At 35.1% G+C, this 14954-nt stretch overlaps 2 protein-coding genes across 3 annotated transcripts; both read right to left on the bottom strand.

Annotated features, from left to right (window-relative positions):
- Positions 1-1731: 1731 nt before the first annotated feature.
- rx3 (retinal homeobox gene 3) lies at positions 1732-5486 on the bottom strand. Of its 2 annotated transcripts, XM_079585948.1 has the most exons (4): positions 5394-5486; positions 4012-4642; positions 3290-3507; positions 1732-2634 (listed from the first exon to the last, which is right to left on the bottom strand). In XM_079585948.1, exons 2-4 carry the CDS (start codon positions 4244-4246, stop codon positions 2224-2226), a joined length of 864 nt encoding a protein of 287 aa, XP_079442074.1. In that variant the 5' UTR covers positions 4247-4642; positions 5394-5486; the 3' UTR covers positions 1732-2223. The 2 variants fall into 2 exon arrangements, with proteins under 2 accessions (XP_079442074.1, XP_079442073.1); XM_079585947.1 differs by lacking the exon at positions 5394-5486 and having other exon boundaries at positions 4012-4889.
- An 838-nt stretch (positions 5487-6324) lies between these two features.
- cplx4a (complexin 4a) lies at positions 6325-11844 on the bottom strand. Its single transcript, XM_079586984.1, has 3 exons — positions 11303-11844; positions 9597-9684; positions 6325-7646 (listed from the first exon to the last, which is right to left on the bottom strand). The coding sequence occupies exons 1-3, from the start codon at positions 11464-11466 to the stop codon at positions 7419-7421; spliced, it is 480 nt and encodes a 159-aa protein (XP_079443110.1). The 5' UTR covers positions 11467-11844; the 3' UTR covers positions 6325-7418.
- Between the last annotated feature and the right edge of the window lie 3110 nt (positions 11845-14954).

Consider the following 14954-nt stretch of genomic DNA (forward strand, 5'->3'; position numbering starts at 1 on the left):
GACCAGAGATCAGAGACCATTCCTCCATACAGAATCTCTCCAGATCCTTCAGATTGATCATTGTAAGATTGCTTACAAATTGTAGTCAATTACTGATTCCAAATTACAAAAAAAAAAAAAAAAAAAAATTAATAACGTAATCCACTACATTTCACATTTAGGCAAATATAATCTGACTACTGTTTAATTACTTTTAGATTACTTAAAAAAAAAAAAAACTATTAAACTATTAGACAAACGGCAGGGTTTCTCAGACTGGTGTTCCTGATGGAACTGCAGGGTTCGTAAAATATTTGTTCACCCATAAATGAAAATTCTGTCATTATTTACTCACCCTCATAATTTTACAAACCTGCATGAGTTTTGAAGAATGTTGTTAACCAGACAGTTGATGGCACCCATTGACTTCTATATACATGTAGCCTACATATACAATGATGACAGAATTTTCATTTTTGGGTGAACTATCCCTTTAATGAAAAGCTATTAAGTAATAAAACCATAAAAAAATAAAAATAAGACAATTGGGAGAATCAATAATTATGAATAATTTACTGCCATTGTGGGCGAAGAAGAATGTTCCAAACGCAACCACTAGATGGCGGCATAATGAAGGAGAAGCGCCACAGTGAGCGAGGCCTCTGCCGGTTCTCAGTGACTCTCTGCAGGGAGCCTGGAACCGGATTCTCCTGCCAACTGAAAAGTCAAAATTACAATTTACATTATAAATAACAGTTTATATCCTCCTGAGAACAAGAAAAAAAGTTTTCAGAATTTAGTAAGTTAAAATGTCATTACATTGTTAGAGCATAAGAAACAAATAGGATTTTTAGTTTATTTTATTCATATGTTATGCTAAGTTTTCTGTAGTGGACACAAGGAAATTATGTTTAAATAAATAAAAAGACATGAAATTACATGTATAGGGGAAAACAATGGGATTTTTTTTTTCATTCACCAAACAATTTTTAGTATAACCAAACTTTGTATAAAGATGATTCTCAAATATGTTATGAAAGTTATATGTTTCTTGAAAGTTACAAGTTAAAATATGTTATTAACATAATTAATTTATATACAATTTTTATTTATGGAATATGTGGATAAAATGGCCATAAATGGGTAGTCCCATTCAATAGCCTACAATGTATATGCATTAACTTGCATATTAATGTGTTCTTGGGGCAATGTAATGAAAAAAGAAGTGTGATACTGGGAGTTATAATTGGCAACATTTTCATAATAATATCTAATATTTCAGGAATATATATATATTTTTTTCTATTCACTTGTGTCTCCTAAAATGCCTGATAAACATAAGTTCTGGTGTCCTCTACAGTGGACATGTCTGAAATCAATGCCCTGTTTTGTATAACAAAAAGCCATATTTTTGATTATAAACCCCATGCATTTTCAAAATTTCAAACATTTGTATCTCTGATGCCCTGGATGTGCTCTTTACAGGACATCCAGATTTACTGATGGGACATGTATGGTGTCAGAGTAATTCACTACAATTATAATGTCCACTACAGAAGACAAAAGTCTATTCCTGTCCCAGGAGGATATAATAAACAATTAATTACAAATATCTATATAGAATATATACCCTAAATATATAGTTTATAGACATTAAAATTAATTAATAATAAATATGCAATAAAAATGTACTCAAGTTTAGTATGACCTCAACAATTTAAAAAAGCATTAAGAACCATTGGAGACAGATTGCATTTGATATTTTTATGAGCTTGTTTTTATTATAAAATACAAAATTCATCTGTACAGTGAAAACATACAACAAAACGTCATGGAAATTGGCCAGCTGCTTTGTACAATACAACGAACAGACCCTATAGCACTAAATGGCTATTTTAAATGGGACAAATGTGATTCTGTGAAATTAAATGCATGCATTTATAATGCAAACATTATATGATCAATATTTATTTATATCTTTAAATGCTTTTTTGGTCCAAAAATGGTTGAATTATGTGCGGTTTAGCAGGGAAGCTCTATTGAGCTCTTGATAAAAACAGAAATAAAAACAAAAAACAGAAAACAAAAAAAAACAGTAATGTACAATGACCAACTCGGGGAGGTTTATGAACGACAAACAGATGTGAAAACCACTTTCAGGACCAAACAGAGTCTGATTTGGAAAGTTAAAGGAGATGCAAACAAGTCTCTGAGTGTCTCAGTCAGTCCAGCATCATTCTCAGTCTACCACGTCTTCCCTATAGACTGGATGTGTTCCTTAGCTTTCATTCTTAGCGAGGCGATACTTGTGTTTCGTGGGTCTGCCTCTTCTAGTGAAAATGTATCCATAAACCCCGAGCACTGATACGCCGGTGGAGGGGGGCACACCGCCCCGATATGGTTGAACGTGGATGAGCTGAGGAACTGTGGAGGGGTGTAGCTGGCTGGAACACCCTGCTGAGGGGTGATGAAGCTGGGCAGGGAGCCGGAGGAAGAGATGGGTCCGGTGAGCCAGGGCTCCAGCGGCAGACCGCTACCCAGAGACAGTGGCCCTGATCTGGGGATGGACAGCATGGAGGACTCCTGCAGCTTGATGGAGCTCACCTCCAGTTTCTCTTGACGTCGCCACTTTGCACGGCGGTTTTGGAACCACACCTTAAATGGGACATGAGAAAGGGTTTCGTTTATAATGCAGACGTTGCACATATTGAAAATTCACATTGTGAGGGAAGTTTAGATGATCTTAATAGCCTATGTAAAAACCCTCGGTAAAAAAAAAATGGTAACCTAAAAATGGTAACATCAAAATGAACTGCCTTTAAGATGATGAACAATAGTATATAACATGACTTAACCAACCTATATACATCAATTTAAAACTTTTTATGGGTTAACCAGAAACAGCTCTTTAAGGTACAGTGTACACTTGCAAAAATAAATTAATCTGTCTCCATAATTGATGTTTATTTGACTATTAAATTGTAGGCTATATACATATACATACATACATACATACATATATAAATGGTTTATGGTCAAATCATAATTTACTTGACTTGTTATTTGAAACCCAATTTTAGCTGTCACTAAAATTATTTTCTAATATTTACTCATTTTAAATCAGAACATAAAATTCAAATGATTATATATATTTTTTAAGTAGCCTAACTGAAGGAACCAATGATGAACATGTAAAGAGAAAGGTCACATAAATAATGTGCAATCCTATTTCTAATATGTGTCATTATCTTATTCTCAAAATACAGAGCTCATGATCCCATCATCTGTGTTGCGCACGCGCTGTGCTCACCTGTACTCGAACCTCTGGCAGGTTAACTTTGAGCGCGAGCTCCTCTCTGCTGTACACGTCAGGGTAATGCGACTTCTCGAACGCCCTCTCGAGCTCGTGCAGCTGAAATGTGGTGAACGTGGTCCGGTTCCGCCGGTGCTTTTTCTTGGGATTTTCATCATCCGATAATTTACCGCCATCCGCATCCGGATCCGGACTGACAGCAGATCTACAGACACCTGTGGAAAAATCATGTAAAGTTTTCCTTGAGAATGTGTGACGTGTTCATATTCTAGTTCAAAATCAGGCATTTTAATTATTGACCTTTTTTCCTACACGTGAAAACATTTTTAAAAAGTAACTAAACTTTTATTCGTATATTCCAAAAATTATATTTTATAGCCCATAATTCTTTAAATAATGTAACTTTCCCTCTTTCTTTCTTTCTTTCTTTCTTTCTTTCTTTCTTTCTTTCTTTCTTTCTTTCTTTCGTTCTTTCTTCAAATTTAAATTTTAACGTCTAATTCATTTACAATTTAAATATAGCCTATCAATCTTAACACGCCTAAAACTTTTCAATAAACCTTTCAATTTATATTAATAGCCCATTTAAATGTGCATCAGATGTACATGACATGTAGATTTTTAATAACTTGAAAATGTAAGTTATTTTGCTATAACGTGCTGCCAAAATGACCAGTTTTAACCCCTGAAAATGAAACTTTACGCATCTGTTTACTCACCTTCAAAGTTCTTGGAGTTCTTAGAGTCCTTTTTGGGGGACAGCAAATGCTCAGTGTCTTTGACGGGCTTTCCTGATCCATAGGAAAACGCCGGGTGGAACAAATTCGCTCCTTTAAATCCCAAAATGGATTCAATGCTGTGGATCCTCGTTTGGGATCCAGGACTGCGAACCAAGCACGCGGATGGGGAGAGACGCTCTTCCATGTCTTGGGACTGGGATCCAACAAGCTTCATCGAACGTTTTGATGTGGAAAAAACAAACAAAGTATGGAAAGCTCAGCTATATTTCCTATTCAACACACTCGGCAGCACATCGATTTCCAATATCCAGACTGTCCCAGCAGAAGCAAGTCATGCAACTTTCTCCAGTAGTGGTCCTGCACACACTGAGGATGCAGTGGCCCCCAGGGGCCTTATATGGATTCCCCTCGACCGGGATTCTATTGTGTGAGTGACATCCCCTTCGACACGTCAAGAATCGTCAGATTGGCCGGAGTGAGGGATGTAGTATTGTCCCTGAGCAGAGCATTAACTCCTCCCAGAGATTCTTCTGCAATGGCAGCTTTATAAACCGCCTTACATAAATCTTAAATAATCTTTTCCCACTCCAGATGTCTTGACCATGACGGCCTGTAGAAATGAGAGGAACTGGGGCTGGATTACATCTTTAAGGCCGAAACAGATCATAATTACAAGATCTCTGCACGCGCAAAAAAACGTCAGTTTACAAAAATTCTCCGTGGTAACCACGTGCACGTGCACAGAAATAGTTGTTTATTAGACACCAGCGTCATAAAAAGCGTACACAGTTTTGGCTAAAAGAGATTTCATCTGAGTTCATCATGTGAAAATCACAGCTATGAGGTGACAGTCTCTGTTTAGAGATTCCTATATTTGTTTTTAATTTTATTTGATTAATGTTTTGAATTTAAACGATCCCTTTATAAATGTTTAAAATGAAGGAGTATTTGTACATTAAATTATTATAATAATCGAATTTGTATTAAGAACAAATATAAAATAAATAGTTACATATATTTAAAACAGCCTTAAAAAATATTAATAAAATAAAAATAAAACAAAGAGCAGACATTTAAAAATGTAAAAATGTAAAACATTTTCATTTAAAATTGCTTTCTTGGCACTATAACAAATAACAAAGTTGGCTACAAGTTCTATAAGAAAATGTAAACGTTATTTAAAGTCTGTTTGTGAACAGGAAAATATATAAATCCTTTAAACCTGAACGTAATATGCCTCAGAATAGCTGATAAATTGAAATATTATATCTAATTGAACTACCATAAGTTTTGGTGATGAAACATTTAAGAAGCCTAATTACCAGTCTAACCCGATAAAACATCGCCAAGAACTACTTTACGCCTACACTTCGAGCATGGAGTGGTTTCGGCCATTAGGAGATTTTGTTACATGAACAAAACGCGATCTCAAGCAGCAAGCGCGCGACCCCTGAAGAGCTGGCCTACAATTGAGGTGCAGTTAATTGGAAGAATTTGCAAACTTCCTCAATATTGAATGGATACGTGTAATTAGCTCCGAACAAAGATTGACAGCAGTCTGATAATCCGCAGGACACACGCTGGTTTGAGGGGATTACACACTTTCCCCCCTCTATCCAAAACAGCCCAAATCCTTTCAACCGCTTGGCTTTTCCCTAATTACAACAGATAATGTTGGTATTCCGAGATTTATTCAAAGATACACACAAACACACACACACACTAAACACAGCAAAATACAAGAACGTGTTTATGGACTAAAAAAATGACTATCTATCTATCTTAAAATAGCCTAGCCTTTCATATTATTTTCTGATTAGGATTTTAATATAAGCATATTTACAGTAGGCCTACATACTTTTAAGTAGGAAATGTTACGTTTTTATATAGCCTACCCGTTTGGGTTGTCTTTATCTTATTAAAATGGCATGACAAATTTCTAAAGTGCAAATTTCCATTAATATTATGAGGTCATATAATGTGAAGAGACAAGATTACTGTGTTATATGTCTACTGTCTGGTGAAGGAATTTAACTTGTCTTAGACCTTGTAATCCAATTAGGTAATCTTTAAACTCCAAATACATGCTCTTTTTTTAATAACCATGAATTTAGAATCATTTCATATTTATTTTCTCCCATCATGGTATTGCTAAATATAAACCAACATTTTTCAGGCCCTTTATATTGGATTTGCCTTTTTTCTTGCATGTATCGCTATAAAACATTGCCGGTATGATGTTATGGCCAAGAAAATCTCACAATTTTGATCACAAATGCAGTTTGTCAATCGTCTGTTTTATTCATCGGTTTAATCCGTTTACACATGAGACATCAATCATATTCATGCCTATTTACCTCACATTAAAAAGTTACATAAGCAACTTAATACATAAGACTAAAGAATCCTAATAAACATTACAATATCATATGCGCCAACGCTAGATGGTCTGCTGTCAAGAAAAGAAGAAATAACAGCATCACATTCATCTCAACCCTTGTGCAAAAAAGCAGGAGAGAATTAAACAGAGCTTCTCCTCCACCTCTGGTTCAAGTCATTATATGTTTGTTATATATATTTACAGGTAAATATTGCAACATATGCACCCAAAAAAAGGGAAAGAGAACAACAAACAAAACATACAAAAGAAAAAAGTCGAAAAATTATGGGGCCAAGCAAATGACATTCGAGACATTCAGATGTGACCTTCGGAAATTAAAAATTAGGGACCGTCTTCAAATTTAACTTGGGTAACACTTTACAATAAGGTCTTATTTTTTAAAAATGTGTTCGTAAATGTTGGAATTAAGGTTAACTGACATGGAAAAAATATGCATCTTCATTGCTAATTAATTATTTTTTTATTTTTTTTATTCTGTCATTACTCATGTCTTTATACAAACCCAAGACTTTCATTCATCTTTGGAACACAAATAAAGATATTTCTGATGAAATCGGAGATATTTCTGTCCCTCCATAGACAGTTATGCAACTACCACTTGACACTTCATAAAGTTCGTAAAGAGGCTTTTATTCACATTTAAACATTGATCAGCGAACATATGCTCAACTGAACCTACTGATCAAGGTTTAAATGTGAATAAAAGCCTCTTTACGACATGAGAGTGAGTTAACATTTTCATCCCTTTAACAAATGAAACCTCATTGTAAAGTGTCACCGAAACTTGAACAGCAATAAATCAATGCGGAGGGAAAATGAAGATACTGTTTTTGTTTGATGTTTTTTTTCAAAAGAGACCTGGGCTGTGTTTCTCAAAAGCATCGTGAGCTAAGTCGATCATAGAGACCTTTGGTGGCAATCGGAGAATCACGATGCTTTTGGGAGACGCAGTCCTGGATTGTAAATGTGTGAGTTTGCTAAATCACTACATGACAGAACACTTCTCCTCAGCCTTGGTCTTCATCTCTGTCAGTGTAGCGCTGGCTTTCTCTTTTAACTGATCCATGTCCATGTTCTGTAAGTTCTGCATCTGCCCCAGGATGGAGTCTTTCTCCTCCTCCTCTGTGGCGTCCTCATCCACCATCTTCAGCAGCTCCTCGGGAACATCTACATCATCTCCTGCCATCTGGAGCATGTTATCGTCCTGCTCGCTCTGAGGGGGAAATACACACCGGGACAGAAGTCATGTTACTTTTTATCACATTTACATCAGTGTTCAAAAATAAACAATGTGGATGAGTTACAAATTTTTACTGTTTTTTGTTGTTGAATCTCAACCAGCCTTACATTGGCTCAACCAATGAATTTCAAGATTTGTCTGTTATAAACAATTAGTTAATACATAAAAAAAAATAAAGGTTCCAAAAGAGGGTTTTGTGCCATAGAAGAACCTTTCAGTGGACAGTTCCTTAAAAGAGCCAATTTTGTCTGAGTGTAAAGAACATTTTGTGTAATGGAATGGTTTCACGGATGTTAAAGGTTATTATTCCAATGAAATTAATCTACTATATTTTAGTTCAATAATGTTTTTATTTAATATTTTGTATTTTTAGGGGACTTTATGGTACTAAATTATATTTATGCAGTAGTTATATTTCATTTATTACCTGTTAACCACTTTTCAAGCATAGACCTGAAATTTGAACTTAAACGGTTATAAATCTATATAAATAATATAAAAAAGTGGTTATAGAAGTTTAAGCACAAAAATACCACTTTCAATTTTTTTATGAAATACATATTTTCCAAAACAATTTTACTCTAAAACTGTGAGAAAATCAAAGCAGGTTTGATTTTGAAAAAAAAGCTTTCAGTAAGATTCTGTGGGTGCAGTAAAAAAAGAAAAAAAAAAAAAGAAAAAAAAAGGTTTCCACTAGATGAAATTAGTTTCCCATTCTTTTCAAATTTATCAAAATTTACATATTTTTGTACTTTTTCAAATCATGTCCATGAATTTTTTGTGCATTCACATAGCAAGTGCCAAAACCTTTACCAAGTTTCGTAGCATTCCGATGAAGTAAATCATTCTAAAAAAAATAAATACCGAATGACAAAAATGACTGAAGAGTCCCAGAGGAGTGCATCAAACATCTTAAATGTTAGCCTTTTTGCATTAATGCATCACATATTGAAGAATTAAGAGAGAGAATGAAGCTGTAGAGAGACGAACAGATGTTGTGGAAAGCCAATATTGTTGGAGGCGTGCGCAGACCTCAGTTCACTCTCTTAATCTGGTTAGCTTATTTATTGGAAGTGCCGAGAGCTCAGAGCCACACAAAGCATCCATATGGGAGAAAATACATTTGAGTGTGTGAGCCAAATGCAAATTAGGAATTCTAGAGATTAATTCTTTTCAACCCAATAAATATTTGTTACTGTAAGTTACTATAAAATTCATGTCACACTGGAGGACCATTTTATGTGCACTGTAAAATGCTATTAGGTTATTCGAAATGCTGAAAACTTGGAGACCAGCGTCTAAAACATAGACTTTACATTTTACATACAGTTCAAAAGTTTGGGATCAGTTTTAATTTATTTATTTTAACAAATTTGTATGCAGCAAGGACGCATTCAATTGATCAAAAGTGACAGTAAAATCATTTTTAAATGTTTTTTTTAAAATAAATGCTGTTCTTTAGAACTTTCTTTTCATCAAAGAATTCTGAACAAAACAATAAATCACAGTTTCCACAAAAAATATTGCGCAGCACATCTGTTCTTAACATATATAATAAAAATAAATGTTTCTTGATTGGCAAATCAGAATATCAGTGATTTCTAAAGGATCATGTGACTGAAGAATGCAAATCAGCATCACAGGAATAAATGACATTTTAAAATATATTCAAATAGAAAACCGTTATTTGAAACCGTACTAATATTTCACGCTATTTTTTTTGTGTATTTTTGATTAAATAAATGCAGCCTTGATGAGCATAATAGACTTTTCAAAGAAAATCTCAAAACTGTAGTGTATATAAATAATCTTACAAACTGATGATGAAAAAAAGTTCAAATCAGTTTTCAACTGAAAAAAATATTTATTAAAAGCGACGACTTAGTGTTTGAGAAAGGAGGGGGGTAGCAAAGTGACTCTTACTTTAGGAAGCCGGTATTTTTCTCGTAGACAAACCCTCAGAGTCGCCCTCTCTGCTTTCTTGTGCAAGAAATCTGCATCTCGTTCCATTCTGTGGAAATGTTTTAAAAACACATTATCACGTGCTAAGAAGGACAGTGTATTAATCAATTTTTTTTTTAAATTCTATGTAATACAGTGGATACTAATCTTGTGATTTTCATGTTAAAAAACATACCAACATGTATAATTCACTGGAAAACATGCATTGCACAAACAGTTTGTTTAAAAAGCAGTGCGTGACAGAACGTGTAGCGGTAGAATGAAACGACCCCTGGGGTTTAGCTGCAGCTTAACTCTAGATAAAGAGCTTCAGGATGCTTACGGCATTGTTCAGCCAGTGCGACGACTACACTTGAAGCAAAGCTAGTTTACCAGCAACAACTAGATAATAAAAATCCTTTGGATGTTTGATCTGAAGCTACACGCAGATCTTCAGATGTTTACATGTAATCTCACAGCAGACATGTATGTTTATTGTATGAATCATCTGTTTTTAACCTGGTCATATTTCTACTTAAGTGAGCCCGCTGATGCTAGTTGTCATCTCATCTCACTTGAACATGAATAATATCAAATCTTAGGATTAAACTGGCAATAGTTGTTTTTTGCTGCACAACTTGATCCGTGTGATTTGAAAATATCCTTATTGTCCCAATACGAGAGGCAACAGCCTTATAAACTTAAAAATAAATATTTTAAATACAGAACCACATACAGTGTTAAATCTTAGTTTCACAAAATGAGTAAAAAATAAGTTGTTTTATTCTAAATGTATTTGGTTTGCATATATACTTGGGTATACAAATCATGATTGGCACCAAAAAGCAAATGTTTTTCATAACCAGAATGTGCAGCATAATTCCATGTATTAATCTGGTAATTTAACCACATTCCCATATGAGCAACACAATGATAAACACTGTGAATTTCAGTATAATTTTTTTCTAAGATATCTTCAATTGTTCAACAGTGAAATAGCCATAAATAAATATCAGCTACGCATGTCTTTTTAACAAAAAAAAAGAAAAAAAAGTAAGGAAGGAAGGAAGGAAGATTTGAAATATGCAGAGGTTCATAATTCTCCAATACTTCCAATACTCCCTTCCTACCATGATTGTTTCTAAAAATAGCATTATCCAGCTCAACAAGGCCAGGATAACCCATGCTAAGCTCTGCTCTCAGGACTGATTAGCAGCTAGCATCTGACGCTTACTCTCTGATACCAACATGGAGTCTGTTCGTCTTTAATCGTTGACATTATCATCTTCTTCACACCCAGAGATAGTTCAGGTGCAGGTTTTAGCATGAATACAACACTATGGAGGATAACAGATTTATGAGCTTGCATCACTGCTCATGTTGCTCCATGCATGTTAAGCTGCACTTTGCAATCAAAATCAATGCAGCTTTTTTTAATTTGACCAGCCTAGAAGTGTTTCTGTAAGGCATCAACACCTTTAAGGATGGGAGAAGGATCAAAAACTGACTGGCTATAACAGTTGTCATTGGGATAAATAATACATGAATCCCACTAAGAACCAACCAATCTCCAAAAAAGATACAAAAAAAAACGTCAAAACATAATAAACCCACTTACTTTATCAAGGTCATTAAAGGATAAATATGCAAGCATAAATAGGACCAGAGAGGCCCCGAACTTTACTTACTTTTCCTCCACTACTTGTTTCTGGTACTCCTCATATTCTTCTCTAGTCATGCCGGCGGCCGCTGCGGGGTCCTTGGGGGTCTCCTCCTCAGCCTTTTCCTCTCCTCCTCCAAGTCCCATTCCCTTCAGTGGGTTCCCAACCATACTTTTGATTAAAAACGCCATTATTCACCCCGTTGGAGTAGTCTCTAGCTTGACGTCAAATTGTGATTCCTTGAACTCTTTAGGTTAAACTCCTTAGTTTCCAGTAGAGAGGTCCCTCAGATGGATTGTTGGTGGTCTAATTGGAGCTAGGCTAACCGACCTGCCTGTCTGTTATCAAGGACACACTGTTGACTAGAAATGGCGGCCAGGGGGACCAAAAAAAAAAAAAACGTTTATGGTGCAGCCATAATCTGGATTAAGATACGGCCGTCTACTCTGAGAGGCAGATGGCTGTGTGCTTTCTCTTTTCCACACAATAAAAGTGAAAGAACCCAGTACATTTATCAATCATAAGCTGTAACTAGAGGAAAATAATATCAGTAGTCACCGTTCAGAGAGAAAACTATGAATTTTGTGTTTTGGAGATTAGGTTGGCGTCCGCCATTGACGTCACATTTGTTGTATCCACCCACTGACTGCTAATCACATTACTTAATGAGGGACTGACCAATGCAGCTAGTTCCCAGATTTTCCATTTATACCCCTTCTGAGCCCAAAGAAGCACATACAGGATTACAAACCTGTTTTTCTGTTTCACAGGATGTGGATGACGACGAGGACCAGCAGATTTATACACCATATTTACTTGCAAACATCCAGGAAGTGGTTCATCCGTTCTTCAATACTTGTCTTTTGAGATGTTTCAAGAAAAACAGATAATGGTTATTAAACATGACATTAAATACTTACCATTAACAAAATAAAAAATCTTACCATGGATTTCTAGTGGTTTAGTTGGTCTCCCAGTGACCAAACTGGTCTTCAGTGTTCTAGCTGGTCTTCCAGACTGGCCAAGGTGGTCGACTTCTTCAAAGATGGTGTTCAGCTAATTTAGCTGAAATGATCTTCCAGACTGACTAACTAACAAACTTTTTAAAAATCCTTTCAACTTGACCAACCTGGTGGCAGGTTTGATAAGCACACAACTTTAAACTGTTCAGCTGTTAAATTTTGCACAGTTTAAACAAAGAACAGCTCATATCAGGCACTGAATTCACCAAGTAGCATTAGCATGTAGCATAACATTCACACATGGAGCAACATAAACTGAAAGAAACTACCAAAAGGTCTCATTTAAATTTTATAATTTGCAGTTGACAAGTACCTCAGGTCAATTTATGTTGCCGTTTGACTTATAAAACAACTCTTGAATGTTGTGCTCTCATTTTGTGAGTTAAATATCTCTTTTAAAGCTTTGACTCATTGATTGTCCTGTGTAAAAACAGTTTAACAGTACAAGGAGGTGTACCTCAGACTGATTTAAGCTGTTTCTACCACAAGACAAGCATAACTTCTTAGATTTTGCATGGTTTAAACAAGAAATAGCTCAGTTATCAGCTATTGAGTTTACCAATTAGCATATTAGCATGTAGCATATCCCTCACACATGGAACTGCAAATGTTCTTTTTCTACAATACACAGCAAGCATCTTCGATTCTTTGAACTCCCATGACCTTTGTAAATAAACTCAACAGTTATTGATGCTTTGTCCTACAAAACGACAATTGTGCTTTCATTTTGTAGGTGATTAACTCCCTTCAAAGCTCTGACAAGATGATTGACCTGTGGTAAGGTGGGACACCTACAAACCCCCATGACTTGTTTAAAAAAAACAAAATGTATTACCAAAATGTCAATTGTATTATTTTATTATTCACAGTTGATGAATTCATAGAATCAGGTCAATTCATGTTGCAGTTCCGTTATTGTCCCTCTTTTGTGGAACAATAGCCGAACTGCAACATGAATTGACCTGATACACAAAACAACTCATGTTTTGTGAGGCGATTATCTCCTATTAAAGCTCTGACACAGTCACAACTGAAGCTGAGATTGCCTGTCCAAGGTGAAGACACTTAAAGCAATAAGGACACCATTGTGTCCCCACAGTCCAATAACTGTTCCATTATGAGTCTATTGGAAGCATAAACATGGTGAAAACAAATTAATCCTGAAGGAAAGGTCATTTAAAGAGGGAATTGTTGTGCACAAAGGTCTTAAAATTTTAATTTTCATGAGGTGACAATACGGTTGCCTTGAAGACAACTACTATTCATACAGGAAGTATGAAGGTGAAATGCAAATATAACCTGAACATCACTTCGCACTAATAATAAATGAATCCAAAGTGTCCTAAACTAACTAGGTGAACTTAAAACGTATTGGAAACCATTTGAATTTGTTGGCAATTGAGACCGCTTGTGCTCCTATAGGTCCAGTGAGCTTGTGCTGGATTGATTGCAAAGCATGGTGGGATGGAGTGACAGATGTGCTAAACGTACACGCCATCTCTCCATGTAATCCCCTGAAAAGAGAGAGGAGGGGGTAGGGGAGAGAGCGAGAGTATGTGATCAAGCTGAAGCACAGAGCAGTGATTGAGAGAGAAGAGAGACAGAGGGAGGGAACGGCTGTTGGATTATCAGCACTAAGAAACATTGGCATATCCCCGTGCAATACTCAAATGTCACAAAAGGACGCTAGTAAAGAGGACGCTGAGAGCCTGTATCATCCACACAGCGATTCCGTAACTCCCTGTGCATAATTATTTATTAATATTGCATAACATTAAAAAAAAAAAAAAGCAATTACGCAAACACTAACTTTGTATAAGTATGCCGATCAGTGATTATCTGCTGGCTAGGCAGGATGCAAAAAAAAAAAAAAAACAATGATTGAAAAAAAAACTAAAGATAACTAATAATAATAATAATAATAAAATTATATAAAAAAACTAAAATATAATAAAAACAACCTATAATATAATAACAAACATAAAATAATATAATATAAATAAAATATTATAAAAAATAAATATAATATAAAAAAATATATTAAAAAATAAAAATAGCAAGTAAAATATAATATACTATAAAGTAAAAACATAAAATAAAAAAATAATATGAAAAATAAAATAATTTAAAATGAAAATAAAAAATAATATAAAAATATTCTAAAAAAACAACAACTATAAATTCAAAAAAATTATGTAATATAATATAGCCTAATAAACTAGTAAGCTACATTTCTAATATTTCCCATAACAAAATACTTATCGGCCTGTTTTTTCAAAACATTCTGGATTGTAATCGCTCCCGTTCCTTTTCCTCACCATTGATAGAAATCCTTTAAACCAACATGCAATCAGTTGTTTGTGATGATTGGAGCTGAATGAAGGTGGAGAAAGTGTGTTAAAGCCCTCTGTCTCTGATCTAATCCCTAACGATGGCCCGGGTCACAGAAGCTTCTATAGAGCAGCACTATGGCTCACGGCTGGGTTCCTTACATAATCCCCGGCATGAGGCCGTCCCTGTCAGACAGAGTTACATCTGCATCCAGGAGCTCATTTAGACACTATGAGCTGGGAATTATATTCAAAATGCATTCTTGTAACAGGCATAAATTACCTATGAAAACTTTTAAGAACTTATAATCTTTGGCAAGTTTATGA

This window comes from Phoxinus phoxinus, assembly GCF_949152265.1.
Source record: "Phoxinus phoxinus genome assembly, chromosome: 17".
Lineage (NCBI taxonomy): Eukaryota > Metazoa > Chordata > Actinopteri > Cypriniformes > Leuciscidae > Phoxinus > Phoxinus phoxinus.